The sequence below is a fragment of the Budorcas taxicolor genome, chromosome 7 (genome assembly GCF_023091745.1).
Source record: "Budorcas taxicolor isolate Tak-1 chromosome 7, Takin1.1, whole genome shotgun sequence".
NCBI lineage: Eukaryota > Metazoa > Chordata > Mammalia > Artiodactyla > Bovidae > Budorcas > Budorcas taxicolor.
Window position 1 is genome coordinate 12,366,143 of NC_068916.1, and position 16,891 is coordinate 12,383,033.

The 16,891-nt window shown below is 50.5% G+C and overlaps 3 protein-coding genes across 3 annotated transcripts; all 3 read right to left on the reverse strand.

Annotated features, from left to right (window-relative positions):
- Positions 1-559: 559 nt before the first annotated feature.
- On the reverse strand, positions 560-6,024 carry C7H19orf53 (chromosome 7 C19orf53 homolog). The gene is made up of 3 exons (XM_052643163.1): positions 5,868-6,024; positions 5,735-5,790; positions 560-1,337 (listed from the first exon to the last, which is right to left on the reverse strand). The coding sequence occupies exons 1-3, from the start codon at positions 5,962-5,964 to the stop codon at positions 1,194-1,196; spliced, it is 297 nt and encodes a 98-aa protein (XP_052499123.1). The 5' UTR covers positions 5,965-6,024; the 3' UTR covers positions 560-1,193.
- A 1,655-nt stretch (positions 6,025-7,679) lies between these two features.
- On the reverse strand, positions 7,680-16,313 carry MRI1 (methylthioribose-1-phosphate isomerase 1). Its single transcript, XM_052643161.1, has 6 exons — positions 16,154-16,313; positions 15,832-16,070; positions 14,749-14,924; positions 13,274-13,450; positions 12,971-13,195; positions 7,680-7,876 (listed from the first exon to the last, which is right to left on the reverse strand). Exons 1-6 carry the CDS (start codon positions 16,283-16,285, stop codon positions 7,749-7,751), a joined length of 1,077 nt encoding a protein of 358 aa, XP_052499121.1. The 5' UTR covers positions 16,286-16,313; the 3' UTR covers positions 7,680-7,748.
- LOC128050781 (60S ribosomal protein L3-like) lies at positions 9,944-11,212 on the reverse strand. Its single transcript, XM_052643162.1, has one exon. The coding sequence runs from the start codon at positions 11,192-11,194 to the stop codon at positions 9,983-9,985; it is 1,212 nt and encodes a 403-aa protein (XP_052499122.1). The 5' UTR covers positions 11,195-11,212; the 3' UTR covers positions 9,944-9,982.
- Positions 16,314-16,891: the final 578 nt, after the last annotated feature.

Consider the following 16,891-nt stretch of genomic DNA (forward strand, 5'->3'; position numbering starts at 1 on the left):
GGCATTAGTCACTCACCTGGGAGGAGCAGCCACCACATGGCCACCTCCCTCCAGACAGCAGCTTAGCATCCCCCAGACTATAGGCTGCCCTGGTCCCTGCTCCCCAGGTCCCTGATCAAACCTGCCTCTCCAGTGTCTCATGCATTGCAGACGGATTCTTTACCTACCGAGCCACTGGGCAAGCCACTAGGATATGGCACCAACACCCTTTAAGTAGGATTTTCTACGAGTTTCATCAGAATTGGCCACATTAATCTCAAAACCATAACTGGCTGGTCTTCAAGATGGCAGATTTAGAGGAGGGGGAGCCCAGTATGGAACAGGTCAGAAACGTGGGTCTCTGAAGGGAGGCAGTGGTTTGGCAGCTGAGAGAGTGCACTGCGATTCTGCCGGTGCCGCGTTCAAGTCCTTGCTCCAGGCCATGAATTTCGTGACCTGACCTGGGTATCGTGAGGATTGAGATGAGACGTGTGGGAAGCACCTGAACAGCGTCTGGGCCACAGGCACTGCTACATACTCACTGTTAAGACTTTTTATAAAAAGATAAAGGTGGCACAGAGAAGTTTGAAAGTGCTTCTGGTTTAATCAGCATTTTGACTCTACAAGGTGGTGTCAGTGTCTGCCCCGAGGATGGGAAGGTGGCTCCCTAGGCTGTCTGGCCTGTCCCTGGCAGACAGGAAGACACAGGGATATCTGTGGAGGGCAAGCAGGCAAGTCACTCAAGGTAGGAAGAAAGACTCCCCCAGCCCCCAGGCTGGAGGCGCGGAAGCTTGTCCACCCATCCCTGGGCATGCGGCTCGTGTGTAAACTGGGGCTGGCCGGGGGGTCCGGGCACCTGGCCCGAAGCCCCAGCACAGCCTGCTCACAGGAGCATGTGACCATGGGAGGAATGACAGTCAGGTGTCTTGCTCCAAGTTATCCAGACAGGATGTGGGAGGGGGTAGTGGGGACACAGGAAGTTGGTGAAGACATCCCCCTGGCCTTGGCCTGTGCTGACATCTCGGCACCTGGGAGGCCAGCCAGTCAGTGTGCTTTTGACCTACTACTCACTGGCTCGTGGGCCAGGCCCAAGTCAAGTTCGAGGTGCAATTCAAGTCTTTGGAGAGCACAGTTCCTCCTTCCCGTGGGGTTACCCGCACAGGTCTGAGCACAGAGGAGGGGGCTGCAGTGGTGGTCACTGCTGGGGCGCATTCTTAGGCAGGCATCTTGGTGGAGCAGGAAGAGGCCTCCTTCTTCTTGGTGCTGGCCTTCAAAAGTGCCAGCTTTTTGGGCAGGCTGGTGCTGGCTTTCATCACCACGTCATGCTCAATCTTCTTCCGGATCCCAACCTCCAGGTTCTGGGGGGAGCAAGCATGGAGCAATCAGACTGGGACCTGAGGTGGGAGGGAGGGCCTGGCCTGCTGCCTTTTGTTCCGTGAGCTCACCAGGGGCTAGATCAGCAACCCTCTCCCTGAAAAAGCACCCAGGAGTCTGGTGGCTGGTGCTTAAGTCCTACTTCTGCCCCACCCTCTGAGAACACTGTACACACACAAAACACCCCTTCTCATCTCTGGACCTCAGCTTCTAAACTTCTGCTCATCCCCATTTTATAGACGGAGAAACAGAGGCACCTGCAGGGAGGAGGCACTTGGCCAGGGCTCCCGAACTATGTGAGCGATGGGAAACTGGAACCCAGCCCGCCCAGACTCTCTGGCTTAAAACTCCAGCCCCTTCTTGTCCCGTCATCTCTGCTTGGCAAATGGTGAACTGGGGCTCTGAGAGATATGGGGTGGAACAAATAAAGGCATAGCAATCAGAGCCCAAGTGTTTGGGTCCAAAACTGACAGTTTAATCCTATTACCTAAACTGCTCCCTTGCTCTACGAGTTCCAATGACCATGATGACCACGGGTGTCACCACACACCTGGGCGCAGGGGACACAATAGCAAAGACACAGAAAAACTTCTGCCTTCGCAGAGCTGACATTCAGAGAGAGAGAGCACGCGACCGCATATGTGTGTGTGTAACCTTCAATGACACTCTGGTAAACTGTTGAATGATGGCGGATAATAAGTGCTATTGTGGAGAAAAGAGAAAGGATAATGAGAGAGAGTTGCAGTGGTGAGGTTACCATCACGGATGGCTGCTCAGAAGCAACGCTGGCTGCCAGCCTTGACCTGGAGGAAGGAAGCAGTGAGGATTTCTGGGAAAGAATCCAGGTGGAGCAAACAACTAGTGCCAACATTCCCAGGTGGGTCAAGGGGCAGTTAAGGGGCCAGTTATGCTAGAGGGAGTGAGCCAGGAGGAAAGAAGAGAGGGAAGGGATGAGGGCAGGGAAAAGATGGGGGTAGAAAGTGCCAGGTCCTATGCGGAGAACTCAGGCTCTTCCTGAGCGAGGTGGGAGTCATGCAGGGTTCTGAGCAGAGGTGCCCTGATTCAGGAGCTCTCGGATGCTCAATGGCGCCCGGTGGCTATTACTGGAGGGGCAGGGGAAGGAGATCTGGGGTGAGGTGACTGCTCTAGCCCAGGTGTTTTTAGATGATGGGATGGGGCCGGGGCGGGGGGTCAAGGAGGTGAAAAGTGAGTGCATTCTAGATTAATCCTGAAGGCAGGGACTTCCCTGGTGGTCCAGTGGCTAAGACTCTGTGCTCCCAATGCAGGGGGCTCAGGTTTGATCCCTAGTCAGGGAACTAGATCCCACATGCCACAACTAAGTTTGTCTGCCGCAACTGAGACCCAGCACAGCCCAATTAAAAAAAAAGGCAAAAAGGATGAGGTCCAACCTGGATGAGAGAAAGGGGGACTCTTGACTATCTAGAAGAAGAGACTGGTAGGATCATGCTGGGGTGATGGAGCAGAGTGGGAGTGCCTGGTTTTGGACATACTGAGCTTTAGCTGCCCAAGAGACACTTCCCTCCTCCAACTGCCAGGTGGAGGTAAGCAGGGTACCCAGGTCTAAGAAAACCGAGGCTCTCACATCCTGGCATTAAGACTCTGCGCTTCCACTGCAGAGGGCAATGGTTCAATCCCTGGTTGGGGCACTTGGATCCTGCAAGCTGCATGCTGCAGCAAAAACCAAAAGACAAAAGACTGAGGCTCTGAACAACATGCTCAAGATTGTAGGGTGAAGGGCTGAAGAGCTGATGCTTTTGAACTGCGGTGTTGGAAAAGACTCTTGATAGAGTCCCTTGGACTGCAAGATCAAACCTGTCAATCCTAAAGGAAATCAACCCTGAGTATTCATTGGAAGGACTGACACTGAAGTTGAAGCTCCAATACTTCGGCCACCTGATACGAAGAACTGACTCACTGGAAAAGACCCGGATGCTGGGAAACACTGAAGGCAGGAGAAGGAGCGACAGGTGAAGAGATGGTTGGATGGCATCACCTACTCAACGGACATGAGTTTGAGCAACTCTGGGAGACAGTGAAGGACAGGAAAGCCTGGCATGCTGCAGTCCACAGGGTCACAAAGAGTCTGACACGACTTAGCGACTGAACAACTAGAAAGTGCGAATTACTGTGCAGAGTACAACTCGAATTCAGATCTGACTCCCCCAGATCTCTCTGAAACTTCTCTGCAATCTTAACAAGTCTTTCCGCAACTTCTTTATAAATTTAACCCTGTTCACTTACAAGCACTCCTATGGCCCTGAATCCTTACAATTCTAGGAGAGAAGTGCTATTACTAGGACCATTTCAGCTAAGATCTTTGGAGTGTAGATACACTAGGTGTCAACGGAACTGTGTTTTGCATCCCAGACATCCTTCTTGCAAGGCTGGGGTTTTTAACTCCTTTCCCAGGCTGCCTGTTTTTTTGATGTCTATTAACGAGGACAACAGAATGGGAGAGCCTAGAGATCTCTTCAAGAAAATTAGAGACACCAAGGGAACATTTCATGCAAAGATGGGCTCGATAAAGGACAGAAATGGTATGGACCTAACAGAAGCAGAGATATTAAAAAGAGGTGGCAAGAAGACACAGAACAACTGTACAAAAAAGATCTTAATGACCCAGATAATCACGATGGTGTGATCACTCACCAAGAGCCAGACAGTCTGGAATGTGAAGTCAAGTGGGCCTTAGAAAGCATCAGTACGAACAAAGCTAGTGGAGGTGATGGAATTCCAGTTGAGCTATTTCAGATCCTGAAAGATGATGCTGTGAAAGTGCTGCACTCAATATGCCAGCAAATTTGGAAAACTCAGCAGTGGCCACAGGACTGGAAAAGGTCAGTTTTCATTCGAATCCCCAGGAAAGGCAATGCCAAAGAATGCTCAAACTACCGCACAATTGCACTCATCTCACATACTAGTAAAGTAATGCTCAAAATTCTCCAAGCCAGCCTTTAGCAGTATGTGAACTGTGAACTTCCAGATGTTCAAGCTGGTTTTAGAAAAGGCAGAGGAACCAGAGATCAAATTGCCAACATCTGCTGGATCATGGAAAAAGCAAGAGAGTTCCAGAAAAACATCTATTTCTGCTTTATGGACTATGCCAAAGCCTTTGACTGTGTGGATCACAATAAACTGTGGAAAATTCTGAAAGAGATGGGAATATTAGACCATCTGACCTGCCTCTTGAGAAACCTATATGCAGGTCAAGAAGCAACAGTTAGAATTGGACATGGAACAACAGATTGGTTCCAAATAGGAAAAGGAGTACATCAAGGCTGTATATTGTCACCCTGCTTATTTAACTTCTATGCAGAGTACATCATGAGAAACGCTGGGCTGGCAGAAGCACAAGCTGGAATCAAGACTGCTGGGAGAAATATCAATAACCTCAGATATGCAGATGACACCACCCTTATGGCAGAAAGTAAAGAGGAACTAAAAAGCCTTTTGAGGAAAGTGAAAGAGGAGAGTGACAAAGTTGGCTTAAAGCTAAACATTCAGAAAACTAAGATCATGGCATCTGGTCCCATCACTTCATGGGAAATAGATGGGGAAACAGTGGAAACAGTGTCAGACTTTATATTTTGGGCTCCAAAATCACTGCAGATGGTGATTGCAGCCATGAAATTAAAAGACGCTTGCCTACTCCTTGGAAGAAAAGTTATGACCAACCTAGACAGCATATTGAAAAGCAGAGATATTACTTTGCTAACAAAGGTCCGTCTAGTTAAGGCTATGGTTTTTCCAGTGGTCATGTATGGATGTGAGAGTTGGACTGTGAAAAAAGCTGAGCACCGAAGAATTGATGCTTTTGAACTGTGGTGTTGGAGAAGACTCTTGAGAGTCCCTTGGACTGCAAGGAAATCCAACCAGTCCATTCTAAAGGAGATCAGTCCTGGGTGTTCATTGGAAGGACTGATGTTGAAGCTGAAACACCAATACTTTGGCCACCTCATGCGAAGAGTTAACGCATTGAAAAAGACCTTGATGCTGGGAGGGACTGGGGGCAGGAGGAGAAGGCGACGACAGAGGATGAGATGGCTGGATGGCATCACCGACTCGATGGACGTGAGTCTGAGTGAACTCCGGGAGTTGGTGATGGACAGGGAGGCCTGGCGTGCTGCGATCATGGGGTCGCCAAGAGTCGGACACGACTGAGCGACTGAACTGAACTGACTGATTAACGAAGACAATTTAGCGAAAGCAGCTAACATGTGAACACTTCTCTGCGCGCCAATCCCTGCTTTAGGAGGCCCGTTGGTTGCTAGATAATGTTTCCGTACCCACCGCACAAAGGAGGAAACTGAGGCTCACAGCACTGGGACTTCATCCCGACCCGCTGCTCGTCCGCACTCACCTTCTTGAGCTGCTGCTGCTGCACGATGCGTGCCTTCTTGGGTGCGATAACGCGACCTGGGGAGAAACGCGCTCTCGTGAGGCTGGAGAATATCGGGCCCACCTCACCCCCGAGTCCCCCGCCCGCTTCTCACCGCCCTTCCTCGGGCCCCGGTTCCGCGCCGAGGCCGCCGCCGCCGCCTTGATCTTCGCTGGCTTCTGCGCCTGGAACTTGCGCTGCCCCTGCGCCATGATCACGAACGCATCGGAAGAGGGGGAAGTCGCAGTAGGAAGGCGCAGGGCACGATGGGATACAGTGGGGCTGAAGGGCGCAATGACTCACGGGATACCACGTGGCAAAGTTAAAGGGACGGGCTACTCACAATGGTAGTTGATCATAGCCAGCGTTTGGCGAAAATTTCGAAGTAAGGGTTATAAAGATAGCCTAACATTTATTGGTCATTTGTTTTGTAAAACTTACACTGTCTTATGTTTTTTGTTAGTAAAATTCAGTTTACCTAAAAAAAAAAAAAAAAATTAATGGTGCCCCACACTTCAGTGGGCTTTCCTGATGTCTCAGAGGGTACAGAATCCACCTACAATGTGGGAGACCTGGGTTCGATCCCTGGGTTGGGAAGATCCCCTGGAGAAGGGAATGGCAACCCGCTCCAGTATTCTTCTCTGGAGAATCCTATGGACAGAGGAGCCTGGTGGGCTACAGTCCGTGGGATGACAAACAGTGAGACACGACTGAGCAACTAGGCACACCAAACGTCAGTAACCAAGATAAAAATATTTTCAACATTCAAAAAGAAGATTTTAATATTAAAAAAATCATATTGTCCACTACAGCCTGTGGACTGGCTGTCTGATGCTGTAAATAAATGTTATTGGTATGAGGACTGGTTATCAAAACTTAGAGAAAAGTCAGGGTAGGCAAGGTCAGCGTTTCATTCTATTGAATAGCTTGATATTTTGTTCATCATGGAGGTCTTTTTTTTTTTGCATTAATTTTTCTTTTCTATTCTTTTTTTTGGTGGGGGGGCACACTATGGGGCACATGGGATCTTAGTTCCCTGACCAGGTATAGAACCTGTGCCTTCTGTACTGGAAGGGCAGAATCCTAACCACTGAGCCACGAGTGCGAAGTCCCAATTTTTTTTTTGGGTTGTGCCACTGGCATGCTGGATCTTAGTTCCCCAGCTGTGCCCACTGCAACAAAAGTGCAGCGTTCTAACCACTGGACCACCAGGAAATTCCCTGCATTAATTTTGATTTAAAAAAATGCATGAAGCTGTTATTTATCTTGATTGAAAGTGAAAGTTGCTCAGTTGTGTCTGACTCTTTGTGACCCCATGGATTATACAGTCCATGGAATTCTCTAGGCCAGAATACAGGAATGGGTAGCCTTTCACTTCTCCTGGGTATCTTCCCAACCCAGGTCTCCTGCATTTCAGGCAGATTCTTTACCAGCTGAGCCACAAGGGAAGCCCAAGAAAACTGGAGTGGGTAGTCTATCCCTTCTCCAGGGGCTCTCCTGACCCAAGAATCGAACTGGGGTCTCCTGCATTGCAGGTGGATTCTTTACCAAATGAGCTATCAGGGAAGCCCATTTATCTTGATTACTGAGCTTCTTATGGCATCCTTTAAAATGGAGGTGTCACCTTCATTTCAGCCCTGAGAGCAATTTAAGAGGGAGGTACCAGTATTATCTGCATTTTATAAATGAGGAAAAGAAAGTATCGAAGAGATGAAGTGATGTGGCCAAGATCACACTGCAGAAAAAGAGGTGGAGCTGGGATATGAACTCAGGCAGCTGAGCTCCAGATGCTGGCCTCTCAAGAGCCACACACAGGCTCTTCCAGGATCCTGCCTGATGTCCCTGCTCTGGGAAGTACTGTGGTTGTGGGAAGAAGGTCAGCGGTTGTGCAGAACATTTAATAAGTTTATTATAAAAATAATGGGGATATGGAGGGCATATGGAAGCTATGGAGAGCTAGGCTGGTTATTTCTGGGGTCCATCTAGGGTGTTCCACTCAGGAGATGGTGGCACTAAGGGCTGCCTGGAGCTCCTCGGGGGCAAAGACGCCCAGCTCTGTGATGATGCCGCCAGTGATGAGGTCGTGGGGGGTGACATCAAAGGCAGGATTCCAAACTCCAATTCCTGCAGGGAAGAGGAGAAGCAAGAAGGCAGGTATTTGGTCAATGGATGTACTTAAGCTATTGTCACGTCTCCCTCACGGTGGTTCTAGGCGTTGGGGAATCCTTGAGAATCTGGGGATCCTTACCCCTCAAATACACAAATGCATGGGTTTTGACACCCAGTTATAAGTTTAGACACCCTGACATTCCCAGATTGTTGCTAAGAAGGCTTCAGAGTCTTATACACGTCTACCCAACTTGTGCCTGCTCCAAGAATCTCTTTAGGAACCTCCAAGAGTCCACCCCAGGGCCTTTGCATGGACTGTGCTCTCTGCCTGGATGCTTTCCCTCAGATATGCTTATGATTTAATGTTTCATTTCCTTTCAGGTCTTTGCTCAAATGTCACCTTCTCAGTGAGAACTTCACTAATCACCCTGTTTAACCCACTCTCTGAAGAGACACTTCCCGTATCCTTCTGTGCCTCGTTTATTTATCCCCTTCTGAAAACATACATTAGAATTTTACTCTTTGTCTCGTCTGTCATTTGTCTCCCCACTGGACTGTCAGCCCCACCAGAGTAGGGACTTGTATGTTTTTTTCTTTTCTCGGTTGTGCCAAGAGGCATGAGGGATTTCAGTTCCCAGACCAGGGATCAAACCCAAGCCCTCTGCTACGGAAGCATCGTGTCTTAGCCGCTGGACTGCCAGGCAAGTCCCACTTTTAGGTCTTTCTTCACTCCTGTATCCCTGGCCCCTAGCATGGCAGCTGGCATTGATCAGGCACTCAAAATACCTGGTGAATGAATAACAACCTCTTACACAAGAGGCTGCAAACTGTTTTCTTGGTCTCAATTATTTTTTTAAGACCACCAAATTATCAGTCAGCTTTCAAAAAATCCCCTGGAGAAGGGAATGGCTACCCACTCCAGTATTCTTGCCTGGAAACTCATGGCCAGAGGAGCCTGGTGGGCTACAGTTCATGACGTCGCAGAGTTGGATACGCCTGAGCAACTAACGCTTTCAGTTTTCAAAATGTGGGAGATTTTATCCATATAACATATGTTAAGGCTTCTCTTGGTAAGGCTTCTCTTACCCTGGGGCCCACATTCCTGTGACCCTTGGCCACAGCAGAGTACTGGGGTCGCTGGATTGCACCTGGTCCGTGTTACCCAGCTTTCTTGGAGGGAAAAGCAAGCTGGGTTGTCAATTCTGCTTTCCATGGTCTTGTGGATTTTGACCAGTGCTAAATAATTAAGCCCCTAGGAAGGCAGGGGCATCAAAAAACACTGAGAAAAATTTTTTTCAGAATTAATGTATCTATTTTTATTTATTTACTTACTTTTCATAGTCTTTTCCATTAAGGTTTATCACAGGGTGTCGAATATAGTTCCCTGTGCTATACGGTAGGACCTTGTTGTTAACCCGTTGTATATATAATAGTTTGCTAATGTGTCCTATTTTTAGAAAGCTATAAGGAATCACAGCAGAAAACAACAGAATATTAAGACTTCCCTCAGCTTAGTTGTACAGTATTGTTTTACACTCATTCCATATTTGGAGTAAGGGATGCTGGTCTCATTGTATTTTCAGTGCTTAGAAGTTTTAACTGGTCTTTTCTTTTTTTTAATTCTTTTTCCATTTAGGTTGTTATATAATATTGAGCAGAGTTCCCTGTGTTATACGGTAGGTCCTTGTTGGTTATCCATTTTAAATATAGCAGTGTACATGAATCTTTGAACTGAAACGTGAGTTAAATTGAATAACTTGATATCCATCCATCATGTGTCCAATAATGTCTGACTCTTTGCGACCCCACGGACTGTAGTCCACTCAGCTCCTCTGTCCTTGGAATTTTCTAGGCAAGAAGACAGAAGTGGGTTGCCGTCTTGTCCAGGGGATCCTCCCGACCTAGGGACTTGAACTCGCATCTCCTGCATTGCAGGTGGGTTCTTTACCTCCAAGCCATTGGGAATGGATATAGATATAAAAATAAATAAATATACCAGTGTGTACATGTCAATCCCAAACTCCCTAACTAACTGGTCCTTTTTATAAAAGTTTTCTTTTTTTTTTTTTCCCACTGGAAAATAATTTTATTGAGATTCTACCAGCTGTATAATCTGTTCTATTAGGCCCCTTCTTCCTTTGCTGTTCGGTCCTTCTTAAGTGGTCCCATGAAGGCTTTCTTCTCCTCCACAGTCTGGAAGCGACCATGATCAAATTTGGAGGTGGTGTCAATACATTTGAGGTCGATCTTCTCCAGGGCCCGCCGTTTGGTCTGCACCAGCAAGGACTTGCGCAGAGTGAGCACTCGCTTCTTGGTTCCCACCACGCAGCCTTTGAGCATGACAAAGTCATTGGTCACCTCACCATAGTGGACAAAGCCACCCAGAGGGTTGATGCTCTTGTCAGACAGATCGTAATCAGTAGAGGCATTGTTCTTGATCAGTTTGCCATCCTTGATGAGGCAGCCCTGACCAATCTTGTAGATCTTCTTGTTGATCTCAGTGCGGTGATGGTAGCCTTTCTGCCCAGCCCGAGCCACAGAGAAGGCCACCCGGGCAGGATGCCACGCCCCAATACAGGCAACCTTGCGCAGCCCTCGATGGGTCTTACGGGGCAGCTTCTTGGTGTGCCAATGGCTGGTGACACCTTTGTAGCCTTTGCCCTTGGTCACCCCAATGACATCAATCATCTCATCCTGGCCAAACACTTGGCTCACAGGGACCTGCTGCTCAAGCCTCTCGCGGGCCCAGTCCAGTTTCTCGGCCACAGTGCCTCCGTTCACCTGGACCTCCATGAGGTGGGCCTTCTTCTGGCGCAGAGGAAGCAGGCGCATCTGGGTGTGGGCAATGACACGGATGACCTGGCAGTACTTCTTCATGCTGCTGAAGTCCCTCTCAAGCTGCTTCTTGCCATCTACGTCCTGCCACTTCTTGCAGTATTTGGTGAAGGCCTTCTTCTTAGACTTATGCCAGTTCTTATAGAAGCGCCTTTTGCACTCATCGCTGATGTGCTCAGCAAAGATGGTCTTAAAGGTCCGGAGGCCTCGGGGTGTTTCCACGTAGCCCACGATGCCCACGATCACCATGGGCGGAGTCTCCACGATGGTCACAGCCTCCACAACTTCCTTCTTGTTCACCTTGGACCCTGGCCTATCGACCTCCCTCACAATGTGGGTCACGCCAGCCTTGTAGCCAAGAAAGGCGGTGAGGTGCACGGGCTTGGAAGAGTCATCCTTGGGGAAGCTCTTCACCTTCCCGCGGTGCCAGCTGCTGTGCTTCCGAGGCAGGAAGCCCAGGGACCCGTGCCTGGGAGCAGAGAACTTCCTGTGAGACATCCTGCCGTCGGAAGCTGCCGGTAGAGAGCTATAAAAGTTTTCAATTGTAACCTGTTTCTATTTAATGAGCACTAACTAAGGGAAAATTCTTCAAGAGATGGGAATACCAGACCACCTGACCTGCCTCTTGAGGAACCTATATGCAGGTCAGGAAGCAACAGTTAGAACTGGACAGGCAACAACAGACTGGTTCCAAATAGGAAAATGAGTACGTCAAGGCTGTATATTGTCTCCCTGCTTATTTAACTTACATGCAGAGTACATCATAAGAAACGCTGGGCTGGAAGAAGCACAAGCTGGAATCAAGATTGCTGGGAGAAATATCAGTAACCTCAGATATGCAGATGGCACCACCCTTTGGCAGAAAGTGAAGAGGAACTAAAAAGCCTCTTGATGAAAGTGAAAGAGGAGAGTGAAAAAGTCGGCCTAAAGCTCAACATTCAGAAAACGAAGATAATGGCATTTGGTCCCATCACTTCATGGGAAATAGATGGAGAAACAGTGGAAATAGTGTCAGACTTTATTTTTTGGGCTCCAAAATCACTGCAGATGGTGACTGCAGCCATGAAATTAAAAGACGCTTACTCCTTGGAAGAAAAGTTATGACCAACCTAGATAGCATATTCAAAAGCACAGATTTTACTTTGCCAACAAAGGTCCGTCTAGTCAAGGCTATGGTTTTTCCAGTGGTAGTGTATGGATGTGAGAGTTGGACTGTGACGAAAGCTGAGCGCCGAAGAATTGATGCTTTTGAACTGTGGTGTTGGAGAAGACTCTTGAGAGTCCCTTGGACTGCAAAGACATCCAACCAGTCCATTCTAAAGGAGATCAGTCCTGGCTGTTCTTTGGAAGGACTGATGCTAAAGCTGAAACTCCAATACTTTGGCCACCTCATGCGAAGAGTTGACTCATTGGAAAAGACCCCGATGCTGGGAGGGATTGGGGGCAGGAGGAGAAGGGGATGACAGAGGATGAGATGGCTGGATGGCATCACCGACTCGATGGACGTGAGTTTGAGTGAACTCCAGGAGTTGGTGATGGACAGGGAGGCCTGGCATGCTGCGATTCATGGGGTCGCAGAGAGTTGGACATGACTGAGCGACTGAACTGAACTGAACTAAGGGCCAGGCACGGTTCTCGATGTAACCTGGGTTAACTTGTTGAACGTCCTGCATGTATGAGGTAGGTCATAACAATAGCTCATAGGGCCCTTATGGATGAATTTTAGGCACCTGGCTACAGTCAGGAAGTGTGGGGAAGCTGAGAAATATCTGTCTTTTCAGAAGCACTTGACCAGTTGGTATTCTTACTTCTTATCCAAGTGAGAAAACAGAGGTGGATAAGAACAAGACAATTCGCTCAGTCTCCTGACTCATTACTGTACCTTCTGACCATGGAAGGGGGCTTCTCAGGTGGCACAGTGGTAAAGACTATGACTGCCAATGTAGGAGACGTTGTTTGATCCCTGGGTTTGGGAAGATCCCCTGGAGAAGGAATGGCTACCCACTCCAGTATTCTTGCCTGGAGAATCCCACAGACAGATGAGCCTGGCAGGCTACAGTCCATGGGGTCACAGAGAGTCCGATACTACTGAGCACACACCAGTGAATCTGACTTCCACGACATGTCTGCTTTAATAACATGGCTTGAAGGAACTGCCTCTGTCTTAGAAGGCTGATGATAACCAAGATGCCACCTGCCGCATGACAGAGTCAGGGTGCCTACACAGAGGTTCCCAGGCACTGTGGTGTACCCCTCTCTGAGTGGAAGGCTTACCTGGTGCCGCTATCCTGACCCCATTGATGTCGGTCAGCTCCTGGCCGGGACGCTCCTCAATGATGATCTCCTGGCCTGTCTCTAGGCGGAGGTCACATGAGGAGCTGGGGGCAGCCACATAGAAGGGGATGCCGTGGTGCTTGGCCGCGATGGCTAGCTGGTAGGTGCCCACTTTGTTGGCTGTGTCACCATTGGCAACCACACGGTCAGCTCCCACGACAACAGCTGGGGAATGAGATGCTGGGAGTCAGGACCTGGCCCTGGATGCTGGAGCCCTGCCCACCAGCGCCCCTGCCTGCTGACCTGACACGCCTCGGTGGGCCATGGCGGCTGCCGCCATGCTGTCAGTGATGAGGGTGGCGGGGATCTGCTCGTAGACCAGCTCGAAGGCCGTCAGCCGGGCTCCCTGGTTGTAGGGCCGGGTCTCCGTGCAGAAGGCGTGCTCGAGACGGCCCAGGTTATGCAGTGAGCGGATCACACCTGTGGGGCCCAGCCCACCAGAAGAGGCGAAGATAAGACAGAAAGGGATAGATGGGCATGGTGACCCTTTGGCTAGCAGCATGGTACTCCAAACCATGCGGTCTGCCCCCAAGCCCTTGCAGTGGCTGTTCCCTTCTGCCTGGTACATGTGTGCTTAGAGAAAGCCTTCTCTGTGAGGCCTTCCAGGATTACTCCATGTTACACAGCAACCTCCACACTGCCATCCCCTGCTCTTTCTCTTCAGTATGTACCACCTTGAAATGAATCATAGATATCTGTTGACTTGCCTTTGTCTATTCCTTCTATTTTCTCCACTGCTGGGTCCCTAACTGCTAGAATGGTGCTTGGCAAATAGTAGGTGCTTAATAAATGTTTGTCAAATGAATGAAGGAATGCACACATGAGTGAATGACGGCACACACCGTAGGTGCTTAATAAATGCTGAGTGATTGAAGGAATGGATGCATGGATGAATAATGAGGAACACAGTAGATAAGCATTTATTAAGTGTATTATTTTTTTAATATTTATTTATTTGGTTGCGTCAGGTCTTAGTTGAGGCACGTGGAATTTTTAGTTGTAGCATCCGAACTCTTAGTTGTGGCATGTGGGATCTAGCTCCCTGAACAAGGGTGGAACCTGGGCCCCCTGCATCGGAAGCATCAAGTCTTAGCCACTGAACCACCAGGGAAATCCCTAAGCATTTGCTGAGTAACGGATGAATGCATTGCCTTAGTATCCAAGCACAAAGGTGGGACTGAGGCAGGCAGGCAAACATCCAGGAGAATTAAGAATCAGGTGGACTCTGTTGCCTTGAGCGCCAGGACCCAGTCCCCCAAGTCCTGGTCACAGCTACTCTAATCTTTCCTTAGGGGGCTACGCCCTTCCTCTCAGTCCTCTTAGAGCCCAGATTCCACCCACTTTCTAGGCACATGGCTTTGGTGAGGCCTATTGAGTGATCGATCCTAGATGGGTAGGTAACTCCATCATGGCCTCCAAGATACAAGGAGACTTTTTGGATACTGTTGAAATAGAGATCCTTGGTTCTTTTCCTCAAGATCTGAATCCTGGCCAAGCAGTCATGATGCCACTCTGGAGGAGGGCAGACCTTAGGGATGGGCATAGAAAGATCCTGATGCTACTGAGTCCCCAGATCCAGCCATACCTGAAGCCAACCCCTTGAGTGTGTTTCTGTGCAACAACTAATAAATTCCCCTTTCTGGGGGATGCATTAAGTGGTTTGGGTTTCTCTTTCATCCATAAAGGGCCCTCCCCCATTCCTGTGAATGCCCACTCACCTAGGGCTGTGCCATAGCCAGCAGTGGCCAGCGCACCAGTGTTGCAGTGGGTCAGCACGGTCACCTTGCCACCCTGGGGTGCTGCCCGCTTTAGGAGGTGGTGGGCTCCCAGGTCCCCGATGCTCCGATTGTCCCGGAGGTCTTTTTCCAGCATGTCCTCGGCCCAGCAGATCACTCTGAGGCCAACAAGGGGCTCTGAGCACCAGCCACCAGGCTTCAGCGCCCACGCCAGCCCCTCTTCACTGCCCAACTCTGCTCTACTAGCGTTCTCTTGCTGAAAGCCTCTCTCAGCGTGAGGCTGGTCCCTTCTTCTACAACCACCTAACTGTAACTTCATTCGCTCTTGCAAAACATTGTACCAGGCAACTCCCATGTGTCAGGCACTGGAGAATAAGACAAAAAACTCCTCTGCTAGGGAGCTGACACTGGGGTTGGGTAGGCAAATGACTAGCAGACAATAAAGGGAGGGAAAAGGCAGCAGTCAGGAGACAGACAGTAGGGGATGAATTGTATTATATGGGGGATGGGGAAGGCAGAAACCTGACACCTGAGGGAGAGGAGATTTAGGTGGATATCTGGGTCCCACAGAGTCGGACACGACTGAAGCTACTTAGCAGCAGCAGCTGGCTTGCAAACACTGAGTGTGCAAAGACCTTGAGGCAGGAGCAAGACTGGTGGGGTTAGTGGAGAATACCTGTGTAGCAGATGTGGAGGGAAAGAGTGGGAAGACAGCAGGGAGAGGACCAGGGCTGGAAACAAAATTTCTCAAAAGCAAAAACCAGGTAAACCAGGTGGCACTGAAAAGGGCCTCTAAGGGCAGATAGGGCTGGGGACGTTTAGAGAAGACACAGTCAGGGGATTAAGTTCAAGGACCTTGGGGCCAGGCGGCCCGGTGTCGGGGGCCAGGGGGCCCGGTGTCGAGTCCCAGGCCTGCCTGTGTGGCTCTGGATTAAGAGCACCCTGCCTCAGTTTCCCCAACTGTAGAACTGGCAGCTGTAGAACTGGCAGCACCACCACCACCACCACCAGTGAATGGATGAATAGCCTGAGGTTAGAACAGTGCCAGGCACATGGCTCCTCTACCTCTCTCGGACCGCCTCCGCCGTTGCGCCCTCCCGCTCCGCCTCCTGGGCCGCGAGGTCGGCCAGGTCCCGCGCGGCGCGGGCCATGTTGACGGCGGTGGGCCGGGCGGTGACAAGGAAGCTCAGCGCGTCCCGGACGAAGGCCACGAGTGCGGCAAGGCCAGGTCCCCCGGCGCCCGCCTGCAGCTCCACGGCGAGGCTGAGGCAGCCCACGAGGGCAATGGCTGGGGCGCCGCGCACCTGGAGGGGGAATTGGGGGCGTCAGGGACAGCAATCAGGGGAACCACTCCCACCCCAACCTGAGCTCCGCCACGCGACTCCACCTTCATAGCACGGATGGCTTCCCAGGCCTGGCGCACCGAGCCCACCGCTTCATAGCGGCTCTGCTGGGGCAGCAGCAGCTGGTCGAGAATCTGTAGTGAGCCCCGCGAGTAGCGGATCGCCTCCAAAGTCATGCTGTCACAGCCGCGCTCACCACTTCTCTCCGGGTTCCGGGGGCCGAGCCGGAATACGCGGAGGGGGCGGGGCCGCCCCGAAAGAGGCGCATGCGCACAGTAACCCCGCAGCTTCCAGGAAGTCGCCATCCGTAAGTCGGATCCTGCCCCACCTTCCCAGCCGAGCCCAGTTAGCAGCCCCCTCTCAGACGGTAAAGCGTCTGTCTACAATGTGGGAGACCTGGGTTCTATCCCCGGGTCGGGAAGTTCCCTGGAGAAGGAAATGGCAACCCACTCCAGTACTCTTGCCTAGAAAATCCCATGGACGGAGGAGCCTGGCGTCCATGGGGTCACACAGACACGACTGAGCGACTTCTTTCACTTCCCACTGTTAGTGCCCCCTGTCACTATTTTGGGAGCAACGACCTCAAGCCACATAGCACGACCCCCAAGTTCCTGGTGGGCACCCTCAGGAGCGCGTACTGCCTGTGGTCTTATGTAGAGCAAGGCCCCAGTTGGGGTCCCAAGATCGAACAAACCCTTCCTGCTGCCCTGAGACCGTCCCTTCCCCGCGGGGAGTAAAGTCCAGTGGGCTGTGGGCCCACCCCTCCGGACGGCACATTACAA

Bases quoted from the DNA above. Each gene is read 5' to 3' on its own strand.
- MRI1 (XM_052643161.1), bottom strand. From the start codon at position 16,285: ATGACTTTGGAGGCGATCCGCTACTCGCGGGGCTCACTACAGATTCTC. The intron at 13,451-14,748 runs GTGAGTGGGCAT...TGGGCCCCACAG, and splicing joins TGGCTATGGCACAGCCCTAG to GTGTGATCCGCTCACTGCAT. The intron at 7,877-12,970 runs GTAAGCCTTCCA...TCTTCCCTGCAG, and splicing joins GGTCAGGATAGCGGCACCAG to GAATTGGAGTTTGGAATCCT.
- LOC128050781 (XM_052643162.1), bottom strand. From the start codon at position 11,194: ATGTCTCACAGGAAGTTCTCTGCTCCCAGGCACGGGTCCCTGGGCTTC.
- C7H19orf53 (XM_052643163.1), bottom strand. From the start codon at position 5,964: ATGGCGCAGGGGCAGCGCAAGTTCCAGGCGCAGAAGCCAGCGAAGATC. The intron at 5,791-5,867 runs GTGAGAAGCGGG...GTTTCTCCCCAG, and splicing joins CCGGGGCCCGAGGAAGGGCG to GTCGCGTTATCGCACCCAAG. The intron at 1,338-5,734 runs GTGAGTGCGGAC...TGCTCCCCCCAG, and splicing joins AGCAGCAGCAGCTCAAGAAG to AACCTGGAGGTTGGGATCCG.